The sequence below is a fragment of the Phoca vitulina genome, unplaced genomic scaffold, assembly GCF_004348235.1.
Source record: "Phoca vitulina isolate PV1807 unplaced genomic scaffold, GSC_HSeal_1.0 scaffold9, whole genome shotgun sequence".
NCBI classification, from domain to species: Eukaryota; Metazoa; Chordata; class Mammalia; order Carnivora; family Phocidae; genus Phoca; species Phoca vitulina.
Genome location: NW_022589712.1, coordinates 65,401,217 through 65,422,013, shown reverse-complemented (window position 1 = coordinate 65,422,013; position 20,797 = coordinate 65,401,217). Strand labels below are relative to the sequence as shown.

Sequence of the window (20,797 nt, the reverse complement as noted above, 5' to 3'; positions counted from 1 at the left end):
GGCAAAAAATGTAGATTGTAATGTAACCTATTAGAAACAGAAGACAATAGAAAAACTATTAGGATCACAGTTACAAACAAAAGGTCAGCTAGACTGGAACCAGTTGGCTGGCAGCTTTTAGAAGAGACTATCACTCTATGTTCATACTATAATGGGGATTGCAACCATAAAAGAACAAGTGATGAATTAATAAGCTGACTAGTCCCCAGGGCACAATTCTTACAGATGAAAGGCATGCTGGGGTAATCAAACAGAGTTATAAATTAGATAAATTGAATGGCATAAGAAGTATTTACATCATCATTATTAAATAAAGTCTTTCTGGATGTGCTGTTAATTCTTTACTGTCAATACATTTATTTACAGTCTAAGAACAATAAAAAACAGTGTTTTATAACAACAGCAGGGTAATTTCAGTTACCCAGAGGGACACTAAATCTAATTTCTACCTTGAGTTCTTTTAGATGTGTTTATTATACACCTAAGAGAAGATAGATGAAACAAAATGTCCAATTAAATGATAGTTATTGGAAAATATGGCTTTATATGTTACTCATTTTCTTGCTCTAACTAATGAATATATCTTGCTTTTATTGACCTGTATAAAGAAACCGTGTAACAGTTTTCTTGTCTGCAAGAATAAATGTAATGCTGAACAGAATACTATGTCATCTAGTAGATGGCATATGAAATTCACAAAAGAGGACAATCACTGTTAGAAAAAACATAATAGCATAAAACCTGAAAACTCTTTGTTCTATGGAAGTCTTTAATAACAATGTAGATACTGATTTATTACTACACACCTTCAAAAAATTCCCAGTTCGTATTTTATTTAAACTTGAAAAAAGACAAAATTTGAGTTGAAATTACCCTCAAGAATCCATTCATTCCAATATCACATAAAAAATCCTTCAAATTAAAAGACAATCAAAATAATAAAAACTGATTTTGCACTATTACCTACAGGCAATTAAAAGGCTCATCGCAAATACTCTAACCTAATTATAATAAAGTAATATTTCTAAAATTGGTTTCAATAAAAATAAACTTCATATAGCAGCTCTTTCCACATGGTCAAAACTCAGAAGTAAGAAAATTTATAAGCAAATACACAATAAGATTTTAGATATGTAATTTTGATACACAGAGTCTGCTTGTGTTCGAAGCGCTCTAGGTAAATGTATAAAAAGTACATCTGTCAAAGAACTATCTGTTTATAGTTCTCCATTCCTAAAGGTCACTGATTAAAATTGAAAATAGGCATGGCAAACACCCAAGATATTTTATCAGAAGACAGTGCTTTTTATGTTCCCTGCAGGTTCCAGTAAGTAACTTAATCCCAGCCAAACTATAAAGTAAACTGTTCATGATTTGTCAGATTAGCTGATGCTTGTCCAGAAAAATGGTCTGAAAAAAGAGTCACCAGGACACTATAATTAAGATCCATTCATCCATTTCATCCCTGGATTGAAGAAAATAATGAAACATCAAAGTAGTCAGACAGCAATCTAAAGAAGGTCAGTTAGTATCTTTTCAAACATAACACTAGTATTTAATGCAGCAGGTGCACCAGAAGTAACTTACAAATCATATTAATATCCAAGGTTGGTTGAAGTAGCATTATGGCTTTCTCTTCTTTGTTTATGTCATTTTTAAAGATAAAGGAAATGTTAAAAATAAAAGATAAAGTCTCAGTATTAACATACTGACTGAAGACAGCACGAATAATGTTTCCAAACTTTTAGGAGGGTCTCCAACTTTTCTATAGGTGAGTACATGATAGGGGGCATATTTTAAAATGTCTGGGAGAAAGAAAAGAAACTAGGAAGAGAAAGAAATGTGAAAACAGAAGCATAACATAAAATGCAACTATAAATATAACCATATATATATTATATATTAACAGACATAGTCTTTATGAGATCAGTGCAGTCACTTGATTTTATAACAATATTTCAAATTAAGAATGATAATAAAGATATTAGAGGACACAGTGTATAAATGCATAGTTTATCTTTATGGAATTAACATCTTTCCTTTTATGACCTCTACTGAGATTACCAGGTTCTCAACAATGAAATTTATGTGAGACTAAATTTGGGTTCGTAGTGATGTCAGAGATGTGCAAAAATAGGATGAGATGTCAAAACAAGGAGAAAACAAGGTTATGATAATGTATTAGAAAAGAACAAAGGCAGTAATTTTTTTCCAAACAAAATTCAGACTCATAATCTATCTTAGAGTTTTTACCAGTCTGATAAATGTTGTATGAAATCAGCATAAAAATAATCTATTACAATTCAATTCAGCCAACATTGTGCACTTACACAACATATGCCATGGCGTTATGCTTTGTTTTCAACCATGACAAATATGATTATGACATTTTCTACTCCAAGTTATCTATCAAAATTTTTTCTCATGGCTCGAAATTGTCAAATCCAATAGACTTTCTTCCGTCTTCATGCTATTGACCTCCTGTGACATTTGATTCTATGATTAACTGACTTGGAAAATATCCCTTCCTTTGGTTACTATGATAGCCCGCCTATCCAACTGGCCTGGGTACTCCTTTCTGTTCTTCATCATGTTGTTTTGATATTCTGTCAGCTCCTGTTGGTATTCTCAAAACTCCTCTCTCACACTTTTGAATTATAGCTCTACCTCTTCTTCCCCCCAAAAGGCTATTCATTAACTGGTCATCTATAGGTTCATGATTCCCAAATCTGTAACATTTAGGCTCCTCTACCATTTCAACCCCTATTTTCCTAGGAAAATATATGTGTTTATAAAACGTATGAGGTTAAAAAGTACATAGAGTTAAAACTGTCTATATACATGCCTATACACATAAATACATCACATCACATGTGATGTCACAGGAGCTAAAGGTGTTATGTTTAAGGGTATTAGTAACATTTGAATAAACTGCACAATAACGATATGGCTTAGCCAGTGTCTCTGCATTTTATTACCATATATGACTGTCATTATGAATGCTACGCTCAGACAATGTCCTGCATCTTTCTATATGCTTAAGTTAATGATCAAATATTATTAAAAATTGGGACACTAATTATCTGATGTCAACATGCTATGGATAATTAAGAACTATGTGTGTTTAAGCTATGATAATTGTTTTTCACAGATCTTTTCTATTGCTTGTGTCTTAAACAAGCCAAGCAGCTATAGGACTACAAGTACATCTCTGCCCCGTACTTGGTCAGATGACATCCATCATCTACTCTGCCTTCTCCCTGATTAATTCTGTTCGGTTGCAGCAATTATCTCTCCCTATGTGACACAACTCTTTGTAAATGAAATGCAAGAAATTTCGGTAATTTTTCCTAGATTTTACCTCTTAACTGATCCTTGTTTCTTGCTTACGATAGTATAAAGGAGCCGAAGTCATAAAGCAGCCGGGATCAACACAAGTACCACAGGCTTCTGCAGTGGTAAACGACACATGTGAAAAGGAAGACCTTGACAGTGTTCTTTCCTTTACCCTATTACTTGGATCATTTGGTTAAAACTGTTAATGATCCTCTTGGATCAATGTCTTTTGCTTGTAGCTCTAATTTACTGCATTGGATGATTAGTACAGATGTTTTTGTGGATGGCTCTGCATCATTCCACCAAATTGCTTGTCTGAATCAAATTTGCTTCAATTCATCACCAATGAAGCAGGGAATAAAATAATCAACATTTACTTTCTCTTAACACTGGTACCAAAAAATAGAACAACAACTAAACGCTTGTCAATTTAAGAACTATCTTTTACCTTTGTCAAAGCTGTGGCCCTTAGCTTGTCCAAGGGCTTAAAATGGTATGTATGGTTGGGTGTGGCAGAGTGGAGGAAATGGAACTGAGAGGAACCAAATATGTACTTCAAATTTATGAGCCCGAGTTTTTTTAATTGAGGTATAATTGACATACAACATTATATTAGTTTCATCATCAAATTTTTATCATTATAATCATCCTCCTCCTCATCACCAATTCACATTATGTGTATTCATCTACATATGAAAAATGTATGAAATTACCAGCCACTGGCTTTTCATTCTCTAAACTGCAGCTTATTGATTTCTTGCTCTTAAATGATTTTTTTCTGAAACTGTGTATGTCTTCACAATGCTATTCCTTTAATAATACTTCGGGGAAATGATTGTGATAGTTTGCTCTGTAAGAACTAAGCAAACAACCCACAGATGAAAACCTTTTTGTACCATGGAACAACAGCACCAAGTAAATCAGGTAACCAGTTTTGATCAACAAAGAATCAAGCAGAAATCTCTTCCTGATTCAATTTATATTGACAATCTTTTACAAATGTGTTAATTTATATTCTTAGCATAGTAATCCTCCTACATACATATATTTTGTTCTTTTATTATTTATAATTGTGTAAAACTTCCAGAAAAAGAGACTGAATTCAATATATATTGACCTGGGTTTGTACTCTGAAAAATTCTTGCATATTTTATTTAAGTCTCTGGTGTTAACTTGCTTTTTATATTATTTCCTGCTAAAATTGAAGAGTAGGTGGTCTTGTTAGTCACATTTCAATTAAAACAGATTTTCTATATCTCACTTGAACAAACTTCTTGACTTTAAAAGTAAAGTAGCTATTTCTTTATAAATAATACTCTAGTGAATGCATTTTCAATTCACTACAATCTCCACTCAATAAACTTAAGAGTAGCAAAATGAAGGACCTCCTATTAAGGGCAAGACATGTAATAAGAATTACTTTACATAATTCCATCATTATCTACTATTCCAGGACAATGATCCTAATGGGCAGTCATATATTTTGTTGAAGAGCCTATTTAGAGGAAGCTTAACAAGTTACAAATTTAAATCTCCAAAATACAGTTACAAAAACTTTTTCACTAGAAAATCCTAAAACAGCATTCATTTCTTAATCATGTAGAAATTGCTAGTTTAACATTGTCAAGAATTTGACAAACTTGCTCAAGCTTGAAAATTCAGAGACAAACCACATAACTTACTTTATATAGAATGTTCTGCTACCATCAAAGTAGCACCTTCTGTAATTTATGAGATAATAAATTGGCTCTGTTAAAAAAAAAAAAAAAAACTGCCTTGGATGTCAAACGCAAAATATTACTATTGGTCTTTCTGGCACTTACCAACGCATTGCACTAAATAAGTTTAGTACATTTTTGAGGGGGACAAATCATAGAAATGCATGAAATTCCTTCAACTTCCACCACTTGCCCCACCCACAAAAGTGTCTATGCCTGTCCTTTGCATATGGAAAATAAATTCTTTCAACATAATAGGATGGAACTAAATTATCTCAGGGATGGATATTTGTATTAGCCCATTCAGAATGCTATAACACCACAGACTGGGTGCCTTGAAAAACCAGAAATTTATTATCTCATAATTCTGGAAGCTGGAAGTCCCAGATCAAGGTCCAGCAGGATTCACATTCTGATAAAACCACTCTTCCTGGCTTGCAGATGGCCACCTTCTCATTGTGTCCTCACAGGGTCTTTCCTCAGTGAATGTGCATGGGGAAAAAGCAAGCTCTCTAGTGTCTCTTCTTGTAAGGACACTAAGCCTATCAGGATCAGGGCCCCAACCTCATGATCTCATTTAACCTTAATTACCTCCCTATGGTCCCTGTCTTCAAATACAGTCACACTGGGGGTCAGGGTTTCAACATATGAATTTGGTACCAATTCAATCCATAGCAATGTTATAACTGAGTTATTACACAAATTAACTCTTTCTTCTCAGATCTTTAAATATAATTCTCCACAAATTAGCAAAGCTGAAATCAAAGAACTTAAGAAAAGATTAAGATATATTAAATTGAAAATATGAAAGGCTACTTAAAACACCTTGCCCTAGGGTTCTTTCAAATGTTTACAGAGTCCTAACATTCAAGAGCCTGCAGATCAACTTGTTAATAACCTCAACCTAACCTCAACATAAGCAAAACAGTTCATCACAAATATTTATAAAATCAGAAAAGGGTGGATGTGGCAACTCACATAGACTCTGGAACTAGAAAACATGGAGGTCGCATGAAGGTGAAGATGTGGGATTGAGAACACAGGTTGTTTAGGGATATTTCCTTACATATATTTTAATTGAGAAAATTCATAGAATAGCTATGTGATATAGTCTTAACAAGTCACAAAACTACAAAAAGGAAAAATATTAAAATACATTATGAAAAATATATATAGATATATTTTAAGCTGGGTGCGGAGCCCAACATTGGGTTCGAACTCACAACCCTGAGATCAAGACCTGAGCTGAGATCAAGAGCCGGACGCCCAACCAACTGAGCCACCCAGGTGCCCCTCCATTCAATGTTATATTAAAAGAAAAAAATAATTTTATTTTCAACATATTTTCAAAATATGAAGAATTGTAAAAGTTTTCAAATATAAAGGTAATTTGTAGCTTAATATTCTGAAATAAAAGCTTTTGTTCTAAATCTTTAAGCTTTTGTTCTAAATCTCTGCTTAAATACCAAGTTTAAGCTTTTGTTCTAAATCTCTGCTTAAATACCAAGTTATAGTGAAAACTCATTTTAAGATTCTAAATATATCTATAGTTTCAAGACCAAATCACAAAATTTTTATACTTGAAATTATTATATATTTACTGCATAATGTAAATAAAACTAACCCTTTATATTAATCTTGATAATCTTAGAAAGTCTCTCTTCATATTATGATATACAAAGAATTTATGTATTTAATTCAACAAATTTACTAAGCATGTACCCTGGGCCCATCTGGTTACAGAGGCTAGAGAATAAGACCAAAGATGTCACTGTTTGCTTACCCTGTTAAGTCTAATGGGAAAGACAGACATTTCACAAATAATATGTCACAAATGTTATAAGAAAAGCCACGAGATATTTACTGTAAGATGTAATTTTCTACCAAATTTCCATTGTAAGTTTGGGATGTGAAGATACTGTGTAGGCATCTGGGTCTTTACATGTAAAGTGGTCAGCACATACTAAGTACTCAGTAAGTCTTAGTTGTTAGAATCAATGCCAACATGGTTGCCTATTTTATTAAAATAGTATCCAAAAAGATCTTCCTTCACATATGTTTTAATTGCTGATAGCCACTAAAGAAAAACTGTAAATGTATCTACATGTTTATTTTTAAATTAATGGTGTCAAAAATACTTAAACTTTAAAGAATTAAATTTCACTAACATAGTCTAAGACTCTTACTTGCTAAACAAACTGTATGTATAAATTTCTAAAATATCATGCCCTAAGGCATGAATTAGCATGACTGAATCCTGTTCTGCTTTTCAGATACATCAGGTTTATAAAATAACTAGAAACATGACAGCAATGTGTATCTTGAATGGCTTACTGTTAAAGGAATCTTACTCAGTTGATTTTTCTGCTGTAGCGTACATGTGTGTTTATGTACATATGTTTTAATAAAACTAACACTATTTCTACAAAATGTTTTTTTGCTGGTAGTGGAGGTGGATTTCTTTTTTTTCTTTTTTCTTTTTTTGCATTTATCTCATTTCACTTTATGGAGATTGCTGTGTTTCTTATTACTCGATATAATCAGTAAATGCTCTCAAACAAGAAAATATATTTTCTTAACATCTTGTTCCCTTAAAATATAAATCAAGTTTATAAATTCCAAAGAAATATCAAAATATATAAATTTAAATAGGAATAATTTATCTTACTTACAGGACACATACCTTGATGGCCTACTATTTTAAATCATTGAAAAGAGATGATCTGAGTTAATTTATGAGAAAAATAGTCACAGTTGAATCACACTAATAAATGTGAGTGAAGATATTTCTGACTAATACAGGAAATGACTTTTGTTACTATCTCCTTTTTATGTAAATTTGCTTATGTATGATGTTATATCATGTAACACTATGGTTATATTTCATTTGGGACATTATATAAACATTACAAATCTAAATGAAAATAACAGTGAAGCAAATGTTAATTTTGACAGAGAAATTTGAAAACATAAGAGAAATTAGTCAAATTAAGATATGCAGAGGTACTTTTGAAGTTTCTGATAAACGGGCATTAAAATCATAGCCAGAAGGCAAATGCTACAGTAACCAACATTCTCTCCAAGAGATTTTATTTGTTATTAATATCCTCCAGAAATAACACTTCTTAGTAGGTCCCTTTTTCATTGAAGAGTAATTTATCACCAGACCATTGAATCAATCAGCAAATTCCTATGTAAAGGATTGTACAGCGAAATTCTTAAATTACAGTAGTCCATGATAAGATTACGTAACACTGAATAATTCTAGATAAGCAGTGTACTTGACTGCAATAATCTGGGATGTTGTGAGGGACTGCCCTCATTCTCCTCAGTGAAGGACTGAAAAATTTATTTGCCCAACTGCCGAGATGGCTGCTAAAAAAGTAGACCTCAGTTCCCTGCCCCCCTTTAGAATTTCCTTGTCTGAAAAATGACACCTTGCTCCTTTCTAGGCTCCTTCCTGATCCCACGTCTGGACAGCACAGAGGTATGAAAGCCTGACACTCTTTCTTCACCTCTGGGCAATATGGAGGTCCCTTACAGGTGCAGAACTCCCCATGAAGTTGGCTGAGGATTCCAACGAAATTGCACCACAGGTCAGCTTCCCCTCTGCTCCAGTCTTGCTCCCTTCCCTTCTCTTCCTATGGCACTGATCCCAAGTACATGTCCTAATACCCATCTAAGTGTCTGCTTCCTGGAGAGCCCAACTTGGGAAATTACATCCTCTTTCAAGAGGTTATAGTTTTCATCTTTAATTCCTACACAATGCTTTCTACACCATCCTAACAATTATCAATCCCATTAAAATTATAGTATCTGTACACGTATTACTCAGCTATAAATTACTCCATAATTCCAATCAACAACGCACTGCACAATGTATAGTTTGTATTGTATTATAACTGTCCATTTAACTATGAGCATAAGATGGGCTCTTAGAGGTCTTCTGTCCCAAACCTCTCCTTTACTTAGGAGGGCTAATGAGTTCAAAGAAGTTAAACTATTCAATTTTGACATACTTTTTTTTTTTTTTTAAGATTTTGTTTATTTATTTGACAGAGAGAGAGAAAGAGCACAAGCAGGGGGAGTGGCAGGCAGAGGGAGAAGCAGGCTCCCAGCCAAGCAGAGCCCGACATGGGGTTTGATCCCAGGACTCCGGGATTATGACCTGAGCCGAAGTCAGACGCCCAACCGACTGAGCCACCCAGGCATCCCTTGACACTCTTTTCATGTACATTTTACATTTAAAAAATACCAAGAACATAGTAAGAGTTCAGTCACTAGTCACTCTATTATTCCTACTATTATAATTGTTATAGTACTATAACATACTTTTCTAATAAATGTAACTGGTATTAAGCTAAAAGCTCAATTTTTATAATATGAGGAGTCAAGTAGCATGATACCATTTCAGGAGAAAATTCAAGTTCAAAGAGCTGAAATAACTTATCTAAAATTAAGTAATTATGTCATTGAATATCAAATCCAATGCATTTTCCATTCATGTCTCAATGTTTCCACTCTTGTAAAATCATTTAACTTTTCTTGTGTATGACTAGTTTCCTCATTGGAATTAATTGCACAACATTCATTGTACAACTTGCATACAGAAAAAACTGTGTTACACGGTAAAGGTACAGATGAACATAACATAATCACTGACCTGAAGAATAATTGCTGAATCCCTTAAGTCTCTTTGGGGGTAAGACTACATATTGTAATTTTGTATGCTTTAAAAATTGTCTAATTGTTTAAGTGATCCCACAGTGAATTGAGGTATTATAAAAAGAGATAATAATTTTAGGGTGACCTGTTTTTAGGAACTTTCATACTTCTGCAGACCATTTTTGTGTTAATGCACTTAATCTGGAGAAGGATGTAGTGGCACTTACAATGTTCAATGGGGGAGGTCCTCTTGAGGGCCTACAATATGATTCACTCATCCTCCTGGCAAAATCAAATCCATTCCAATGTTCTACACTGACTGGTATCTTTTCTGTGAGGACCTCCTTTTTCCCACAGATAGAATGGATCTTTCCTTCTTGGAGTTTCCGTATTTTGTTCCTAATTGTCTACAACACGCATCACATTATATTCAAGTGCTCCCTCATATTAGATGTGTAAGTAAATTTATCTGCTACAATATAGGCTCCTCATTAGGGTAGGCCCAAACTTTACCTTCCTATCCTCAGCATCCTCCACAGTGTTTGATTCACAAGACTCAGTATAGTTGGCTGAGTTAATATCATAATTGTTATAAAAAATAGCATTTAAATAGGTCTTAAGAACACATATGTGATTATTAAGATCACTTTTGTTCAAGAGAACCTTCCAATGTAAGGAAGAGTTAGGATCATAATGTCATAAATAAAATGTATGTGCTTTCCAAAATCCTCACTTATATATTTTTAAAATACCTCCGACATACATATGTTTAATATGTGTGACTTCACCCTTAAATAGGTCATATCATTCCTAACAAAATAAAACAACAATGAAAAGTATATATATATCAGCCAGTTTCTGTAGGTCATATGTTCCGGATAAATAAATACAAAAATTACTGAAATATGAATATCACATATTATTCTCTATACACTTTTCATCTTAAAGTTAATTATTGGTTTAAAGTAGAATCTCAGTCTTAAGATAACTTGTGACTAGATAATAGTCACATTTTGCACAAGCAAAACAAAATTAATCTCCTCCCCCTCCAATGTTATAAAACATAATTGCCAATTCCAAGCCCCCATGAATTCCCCCCCACACTGTGAAAGATAAAGATTTTACAGTTTTTTGCCTTGACAGGTTCAGAAAGAGTTATACAAAAAGAGGATTAACTCAGCATTCATTTTGCTACTCACTACAATAATATTTTTATGACACTAAAGAGTTTTAAAGTTTTTTCTAATATATATCATCCAACATTTTATCTCCACTTTAGTCATGTAGAACTTTAGTGATCCAGCGAAGAGCACATAACTCCTAAGTGGCAGGGGAGGGGCTGGAGCACAGGTCCTTTAACACAAAAACTTTACCCCTACCCTGAACAAAGCATAAAGGGTCTTCAGTGTACTTAAATTTCTACAAACACTGGTTGGGAAAGGGGTCTTGTGCTCCAGACTCCAAACTTAATAGAAAAGAAACTACAAAGTGTACACACTACCTTTCAAACACAGGCTGATTATCTTCCATCTTCACTCTATTCTTATCCAGACACATGCAGATTCTCCTAATAAATCTTTTTATAGTAGGCACTGGTGGATTGCTGATAAGGGGGATAACTGTCCAGAGATCCAGATTTAAACTCATCATTGAAATGATTGTAGCATAAACTAGGTGGGAGGTGATGCTGTTTAGTTAATAGAGAATGAGAATTTCAAGGATCATTGCAGGTTTCCATGGATAGTAATGAACATGGGCAAAATTTCAAATCATTCCTCCTTTAGAAAGAGCAAAAATACAGGTGATGGGGAGCAACGGGGAGTGGGTATACACATTCAATAGAACAGTCGCTAATATATTCTAAATTTCCTCTGTTAAAAAATAAAGGAAAACTTCTGCCTTGCATTGGGGCTCCCTGATCAGCAGGGAGTCTGCTTCTCCCTCTGCCTTTGCCTCTCCACACTGCCCCACACCCGCTTGTGCTCCCTTGAGCTTGCACCCGCATTCTCTCTCTCAAACAAATAAATAAAACCTTTAAAAAAATAAAGGAAAAGTTCTACAAACTTCTACAATTACCACAGATCGCTGTCTTATTTATATGCATTTCTTTTTGAAAGTAAAAAAAAAAATCTAACTTTAAATTCACGGGGTTTTAGCATTTGAGATGCAATAGAGACTAGGCAGTTGTGAATTAATATTTTAACATAAAAATATAAACACTGTTTGCTTTTTAACTTTCTTATATTTATTCTTTTTAAAATTTTTAATAGCTTTATTGAGGTATAATTTACATACCATAAAATTTACTCATTTTCAGTGTACAATTCAATATTTTCTTTATTATATGTACAGAGCTCTGCAATCATCACAATCTAATTTTGTACATTTATTTATTTATTTTTTAAAGATTTTATTTATTTATTTGACAGAGAGATAGAGAGAGAGCACAAGTACGCAGAGCTGCAGGCAGAGGTAGAAGGAGAAGCAGGCTCTCCGCCAAGCAGGGAGCCCAACGCGGGGCTCGATCCCAGGACCCAAGGATCATGACCTGAGCCGAAGGCAGCCGCTTAACCGACTGAGCCACCCAGGCGCCCCTAATTTTGTACATTTAAATCACCTCCCCCTCCAAACAAACAAACAAACAAACCTAGTTTGCTCTTAACCAGAAGAGAATCAACACCCAAAGCCACTTTACCTAACTACTGTGGGATATTTGATTCAAGAATTCATGGGAAAAATCCGGTAAAATGATTTTAAGAGAATAGTAAAGAGGATCAGGGTAAATGCAATGAATCAAACCAAATCAGTTAAATTAGTTATTTCTTTTGTCCAATTTTTGAAAATTAAAAATTTTCTAGGTTGTTTTCCCTCCAGATTTCTGCTTTTACACAGGAGATCTGATTTGCAATAGCTTTTCAAATAAACATCAAAAGAAACGTTTAGAATAAGAACGCACTAATCTGTTCAAAATGGTAAGCGTGAGACCATATGAATAGTTTTCATTCTGCAGATACAATTTAAATAGGTAACATTTTGTTAAAATTGGCATAGAAGTAAAGAATAGATTCATCTATGTCCAGAAATTTGGGATAATACTGGTTTCTGACAGCCAGCCAAAGATCAAGAAGACTTTGTTATAAGCTTCTTATTATGATGCTCACCCAACTCAGTACTCCAGTGCAGGTCCCATTTTATTAATGATGATGACATGGCACTTGGCTACATCTACTACATAGAATCTTCTTTCAGCAGCAAGAGGTTGAGAAAGCCCTCAATTTCTGAAACTTCTTTCAGTAATAAGATTTTTCTGAAGATCTAGACAGTCTCCAATTTCTGAAACTTCCATTCCAATTTATATTTTCCAAAACATACCATAATAAAGAATGACTGAGTAGGGCACCTCAAATGCCAAGAAGAAAGTAAATGAAAACTGCTTTTAGGCTAAGTTACAAGTTCACAATCATCATGGTTATTATTTCCTAATTCGTTTCTTTTGAAATCCTCATGAGATCTCCCAAGTACGTGCTCTAATATTATGAACAGTAATATGATCACAAATCTACTACTGATGAACTTAGAATTCTCTCATGCAAATTTTAACACAGACTTGCCATATATTACAAATATCACATTCTATGTGGTAAAATATTGGCTAAAGTGATGTGAAACAGTGCACTCAACTCTTTCATCATTCCTAATGATCATGTAGATTTTGATCATAAGTGCATACCACACAAAAAAGTAAAACTGCAAGAATTAGCCTACAATCTCATTTTGTCCAATATTTTCACTCCCTTCCTTGAGATCTTTCAGCAGAGTTGCTTGTCTTAGAACAGTCTTTTTTTTTTTTTAATTTATTTATTAGAGAGAGAGAGAGAGAGAGCATGAGAGGGGGGAGGGTCAGAGGGAGAAGCAGACTCCCCGCCGAGCAGGGAGCCCGATGTGGGACTCGATCCCGGGACTCCAGGATCATGACCTGAGCCGAAGGCAGTCTCTTAGCCAACTGAGCCACCCAGGCGCCCCTGTCTTAGAACAGTCTTAACTGCTTTACAATTTATCCCTTTTTATTTCTCCTGCCAGATCTCTGGAGGAGATGTTAACGAGTCTAGCAGTGGTTTAATAGGCAACAGGAGAAATAACAAAGAAAAGTTAAAGGTGTGAATAATCAACAGGCTGGAATAATCGAGTTCTGTGTAGCCAAGTTAACTAAATATCCAAGCGAGACGCCTCACTCATGTAGTTGCATTATTCACTCAGTGAAGACAAACACAAGCACATACCTGCTTGACCAGTGGTGATACTGACAGCCGCAAAGAGCCTCTGGGATCGGCTTAAGGCAGAAACTCCGTTTACAGCTTCTACTTCAAAAGTATAATTAGCGTGGGCTAGCAGGTCCATGACAGTGACATAGTTATCTTCTAATCCAGTCTGCTGCGGCATGTATCCAATGTTACTCCCACAGGGAACACATTCGCCCTGCTCCCAACTGCACCGCTTACACAGTATTCTGTAGGTCACGTCATTTCTTCCCCCGTTGTCTGCAGGAGGACTCCATTCCAAACTCACTGTGGTTTGGTTGATGTTGAAAATGAGGTTCTGTGGTGCAGATGGGGGTCCTTTGGAAACCAAAAACAAACAAACAAATAAACAAAAATAGAAAAAATCAAACCCAAAAAAATGAATGAAAGGATCTGCATGGGCCATTAAGCTAGTGGCTCAGGTACCATAGAGAAAACTAGTTGAAATGCTTTCTTTTACATAAACATTTCATTACCTTTCCTAGAGAAGCTGCATAAAAGCCTCCTTGAATTCACTTGGCAAGAGGCTTTATTTATTTTCCATTTAATACGTCAAAATGAAAACAGGATAACAACTGTCTTTGTACTTTTGCCACAGTCTTTAGCTATTTTTCTTCCAAGCAATTAAAAAGAACAGTTAATGCACCTAAAAAAAACAGTTGTGCAGTTGTTTAAAAATAGTCTCCCTTTTAACCATATAATAGAGAATACATCCATTCATTCTTACTGTGCTCAAGAATGATTTAGAGCAAGTCTGGGATTGGCTTTGGATTTGGGTCTCTCCAATATTCATTAATTGAAGCACCAAGATGTGAGATTTGCTTTGTTTAGTGATGGAATTTTAATTTGGAAACCAGACTTTTTAATCACATTTCATATCCAAATAAGACTCAAATAACTCTTACATTTATTTATGATACCTATTAGATACATGTGAAAAATCTTAAGATGCATCTTGATTTTGCAGATGTGAAAGTTTCACTAAAGATGACATAAGATGTATCTATTTTCTGTTATTATTTAGCCTTAACAGTCCATGAAAAAAATGTAAGCATTTAATAATAATTAAGAATGCATTCACAAACCTGATGTCTATCTCAATGATGTCACAATAATACAAACGAGTGGAAAGATTCAGAAAGTCCTTCCCTACTTTACTATTATGAACTTACTTGTGCAGGCAACATACGGTGGATCAGATGGAGCCCTGTAATACCCATCCTCACATTCACATCTTGAGGAGCCTTCTTTATCAGAAAAACTGTGAGTTGGACAACGAGAGCACTGAAGATCTTGAGAGGAAGATTTGTAGAACCCACGGCCACAGGCTGCGTATGCAAAAGAAAGTGAAAATAGAAACATGAGAGCAAATAGACGTTTTTAATTTTAGTAATATTTAGCAAAGAATAAAATATGAAATTTAATTTGTGAAAAACAAGCTCTCTATGGTAAAATTTTGTTTTAGTGTATATCAATAACCTAGTTTTATAATACTACATTTTAAAGTTAAATAATAAAAACCAAATGATACAGCAACCTTGCACCTGTAGTTGGCATCAGTTCAAAATCAAGAGCCCAAAACTGAACGAAAGCATAATTTAATGGGACAAAAACTCAGGATATTTAATTCAGGGTAAGTTCAATTTCAATATAATTATCTGTTGATACATATTGACATACTTCAAAGTTATGTTTTCTTAATATAATGTAGCTGTAAATTAACTTCTTATGTGTTAATTTGGTTCATATTGAAAAATATTAAAATAATTTTAATTACCTGACTAGAAATAACAATGATACAAAAAATTTCATCTGAATATGATAGAAATGTATACCCTCCCAAATTTTCAGAAAACTTCAAGATATAATTTCAACCAATTTTAAGTTATAAGGCAGGCTGCTTTCCACTAAGTCAACTTCCTTGTTACTAAAAATAACGAAATCTCACTATGAAAAGGAGAAATCTATTCCACCAGAAATAAGGAGAAAGCCTTCAACTGTAAACAGATAAGGACTGTTTCTCCTCTGCTGAGAGAGGCTAAGAGTAGTCACACTAAAACAGCAACAGTAACTGCTCTCAGCAATGAATAGACATGTACAAAGAATGTCTCTATCACCTCCTTGTGAAGTTGCTCTTACTCATCTAGATCCTATTTTCTATTAAATCAAGTAGTCTTGAACCATTTTCTAGCTTTGCACAGTGGCAGTATCATAGCCAATGAGGTTTATCCAAGGCGTGATTACTGCTAATTGAAACATTTTCTATCACTGATCATTTTATATATTTATCTTCAATTAAAATTTAGCAAATTAAATTTTCATTATTTCAACAATTTTTATTAATGGCATTATACATTGAATATATTAAATATGTTTAATTTACCCTTCATATTTATCAAATGAATATATGTTTAAGTTTTAGTGACTTCAAATTTAATAGAAATTCATCATATCTATAAAGATTAGTGAATATTTAACATAAATTCAATTATAACTTTTAACTTATTATATTCAAATTTTTTAATGTCCTCAACTTAGGCATCACTCAGGAACTTAATCACATTTTCACTCTTCGGTGGGATAAACAATCCTATCTAATCAAGATGGTATACTGAGTCATTCTCTACTTCTGTTCACATGTTCAATATTTAATGCATAATTCTGATCCAATTGAGAGCTCAAAATCATCTTTTGAGCTTCAAGAAAATAAGGCTATTTCCCGCAAATGAGACAAGTGTTTTAGATAACTTATAAATTTAAAGGCAAGTTATATTGCAATAGATAAGTGATAGATGTGTAAACAGAACTACAACTATCTCCTTGTAAATATATGATCCACTACTGTCCTCAGAAGCCATTCTGCCTTTAGTTGGCTTCGGCAATTCATGTAAGAGTAAAGCATTCACAAACATCTTAAGAAAAGAAGCTTAATACAACTTCACATGTTCTCAGTAGCAACTGCTACAAATCTAAGGCACAGGGAGAACAATTAGATTGATTGCAAAACAGTATAACAAAAATATAACACTTCAAAATGTTTCTGAAGATATGATCTTGCCATATAAAAATGGTTAACTGGTAAGATAAAAGATCTGGCATGGGTTTCTCAGGATGAAATTCCTCTCTTTAAGTATTCACTGTACCTTGCTTTATGTACTATCTATAATTCAATGGTCACATATGACATCCATAAGATAGAGAAGACCATGTTTTACTCACAACCTGCACTTTCATAACATTAAGGACCAGAGAATTTAAAAAGGAAAAGAAAGACAGAGCCAGAGAGAAGAGATATGTGCTGACAGTCTTTAATGACTTGTGTGTATTAGTTTTTACCAGGAGAGGAGGTTAGGGAGCAGGGAAATGGGGAGCACAATGGTAACATAATTTACCATCTACTAGGGAAGGCTTCCAGAATTAGTAGGCAGCACACTACCTAGTGGAATCCCACAGAGTCCTCGTTCTCCCATTGCAAATAAAAGCTTCTAATAAAGGTGTATTCCTATTTTTCTTACAAATAAGAAGGGACATTTCTTGCTCAACTTGCATGGTTTCTAGAATATATATGGTACCTAATGCAGAGAAATTTAAAACCCTTATCACTCAACTTTCAAAGTTACATTAAATTCTGTTACCACTTTAACAGATGGGAGAGCAGATTTGAAGCAAAAGTAACCTGAGTTCTTCAAATAATTCTGTTTGTCTAGGTTAAAACTGGATTTAGAACACAGGACTACTGATACTCAACCATATGCTATTCCACCAGCCTTGACTGCTCAATGAGCCAAAGTCTGGCACTTATTCAATGGGTCTCCAGGGCTCTAGCAACCCTAAAAATTAATTTTCTATGGGTCCCTGTTGTCTTTTATTATACCCTTTTACTAATTTAAAGCTATTATTTTAATTTAGAAAACTATGAAATAATAGCCTAGCACACCTCACAGAAGAGATACTAAATAGGTCTTCTCAATTGCACTGTGAATTCTGGCACCAAAGATGCCTGCAAAATTGTGGAGTACAGGCATGGCTATCATTAAATAGATAATGACAGAGGCAGTACCGGAAAAACGTGGTCATCAAAGTCTTAACATTTTTTCTTTGAAGTAATATTCTGTTTCAGTTCAGTTAATATTGAAAATAATAAGTTGTGACAAGACAGTTTTCACTTAATCTCTAGGAAGACTATTAATTTAGAGTTATTAAAAATAAGTACAAAATCTTTGGAGCTACGGTGTTAAGAGCAAAGCCAAGAACATGTGAAGGCACAGCTGCATCTCTTAGGATAATAGTTAGCGACTGGGTGGTAAAAAGTTTGGGAAGGAAGTAACAGATGCTCTTAAAATTACAATTTTAGATGAGATATCTATACAAAATAGCTTGAGTAAAATACTCAGTGCAAGAAACTGGGATGAAGTGGCGTCTCTGAGAGTCAGCCACATAGGGAAGAACTAGGTGAGCTCTGCAATGGCTCCCGAAAAGGCTACGTGGAAATCAAGGCAATTTCTCCTCTCTACAAATGCAGCTGGTTTTCTAAAAAGTACTAGTACAAAAGTTTTTAGAGGTAAATGCCTTCTGAAACCTTAAAGATACATTCCCTTTATACACAACTGTGAAGTATGCAAGAATTAACTTTCTAGGAATTGTGAAAATGCAGTTTTAAAACTTTTCTTCTTTGCTTTATTTCTCAATCTGTTCAATAGCATTTGAACTCAAAGCAAACTTTAATTAATATAGTACGAGCGCTATGGTAAAGTTAGTTACAACAAGAAACCTACAATTTTAATTTCCTTCCTTTTGATGTTTTTGCTTTTTAAATTGAACATTATTTTAAGGTAATGTTCACTAGGTTGACGAAGACTGGGAATATGTATAAAATTTGTTTTCCATGTTTAATTATTTCTGTAAAAATAATCTTTCACCTATTATTTGAGTAACAGTATTTTTTCAGTGTTACCACAACGGCCTTGGATTCATTCTTTCGACTGTTTTTTTCAGTCCTTTAGGGCCCTAATGAATAAAATAAGTTCATTAACCCAGAGCTGAGAACGATAATCTTGTCAGACTTCAAACACCAAGCAAGTTTTCACTTAGTCCATTATTTATTTTTTATTTATTTTTTTTAAAGATTTTATTTATTTGACAGAGAGAGCACAAGCAGGGGGAGTGGCAGGCAGAGGGAGAGGGAGAAGCAGGCTCCCCGCTGAGCAGGGAGCCCGATGCAGGACCCGATCCCAGGACCCTGAGATCATGACCTCAGCCTAAGGCAGACGCTTAACGACTGAGCCACCCAGGCGTCCCAAGTCCATTCTTTAAATGAAAAGCTATCAAAGAAAAAGGGAATCTAGGAAGCATGTGAAACTTCTGTTTACCACACACTAAAAATATAGTGCAATACATCCATTAAATTATGTTACAGCATACTATATTACAAGACCTGTTATATTATCTATTGTGATGAAATAAATATAATTTATTATGTTTAATTTCAGCTATTTTTCAATAAGAACAGTGTCCTTATGTAACTACATTGGTTCAAATAATGTTTGAAATTTCAAGTCTCTTAAAAAAGAACACAAAAGGCAATAGGGTTTCCCATTTATAAATGAATTACTTAAAAGTAATAATACTGCAACAAATTTCTCAACAAAAATTTGAGTATTTTACTCAAGCTTCTCATTTAAATACATGAGAGTTGATACTAAAGCCTTGTATTCTGATTTCTCAGTTAAACTCTCCTCACAATCAGATTCCATACTTGTCTTCAATGGATGTCACGTGTTTAAGCAACAGGGTGCCAGGCCTTTGAGCATGTACTTGCATGACGCATGCAGTCTGTGGAACAATCAGGGTACTGGTAGAACAAATCTGTGTTCGACACAGATTAACAATTCTAAAGGTCATCCTAAAAGCCATAGACAAATTTCCGGGTAGGTAAAACAATCAGGTGAAATGGAATATCTCTTCCTTCTGAATGAGGGTGCAGACACTCAGACTCCCTCTGGTTCTTTAGGTTTATGACCTATAAGGGTAAGCTTGGGGTAGGGGAATATCCTATCGATTATATTTCTAAGGACCCTTTCCCACAAACCGGTTATCCCAGAAAATGCACATACTTCTAGAGTTCTTCTACAGGTAAGAAAGATTTTTCTGGTCCTTAATGGAATCACTTTTTGGAAATCTTAAGCTCCACTTCTAATCTCAGACAAACCTGACACCATCCTGGACTTTAAGGCACTGATAATCTATATCTTGGTCAGCTGTCCTCCATGACCGCACATTAGGGACACTTTGAAAAAACACTAATGACTTGGCCTTATCAAAATAACTGAATCATTATTAGGGCCTGGACATTTTCATATTTTAAAAGATTTCCAGGTGTTTAGAACCATCTTCCTGTAAGTCCCAGGTCTTTTCTCCAACTATCGAAGTTTCTAAAGAATGCATGACAAGATATATCCACCATAAAATTGATGAGGGAGGTAAAATGAGATATTATCAAGAAATCTAACAAATTAGAATTTTAGGAAAAATAAAAATGAAAGAAACAAAAATTCATTAATAAGCCAATCAAAAATAGGCAGGGAACGTGAATAGATATTTCCATATGGGAGACATACAACAGCCAATGAAAACACACAAAAATGATCAACATGATTAGCCATCAGAGAAATGCAAATCAAAACCACAATGAGATACTACTTATAGAATGACTATAAGAAAAAAAGGCAAATAAAACAAGTGTTGGTAAGAATATGGGGGAGTTAGAAGCCTCATACCTTG

At 34.2% G+C, this 20,797-nt stretch overlaps 1 protein-coding gene and 1 pseudogene across 5 annotated transcripts in view; one reads left to right on the top strand and one right to left on the bottom strand.

The window, feature by feature from the left end:
* Positions 1-20,797, bottom strand: part of EPHA7 (EPH receptor A7) — a 165,478-nt gene that overhangs the window by 88,999 nt on the left and 55,682 nt on the right. For all 5 annotated transcript variants that reach the window (XM_032408228.1, XM_032408229.1, XM_032408230.1 and 2 more), the window contains exons 4-5: positions 15,190-15,345; positions 14,000-14,335 (exon numbers count right to left, since the gene is read on the bottom strand). In XM_032408228.1, coding sequence (XP_032264119.1) covers positions 14,000-14,335; positions 15,190-15,345 — 492 coding nt within the window. The remainder of the gene's footprint in view (positions 1-13,999; positions 14,336-15,189; positions 15,346-20,797) is intronic.
* Positions 16,207-16,339, top strand: LOC116634829 (annotated as a pseudogene).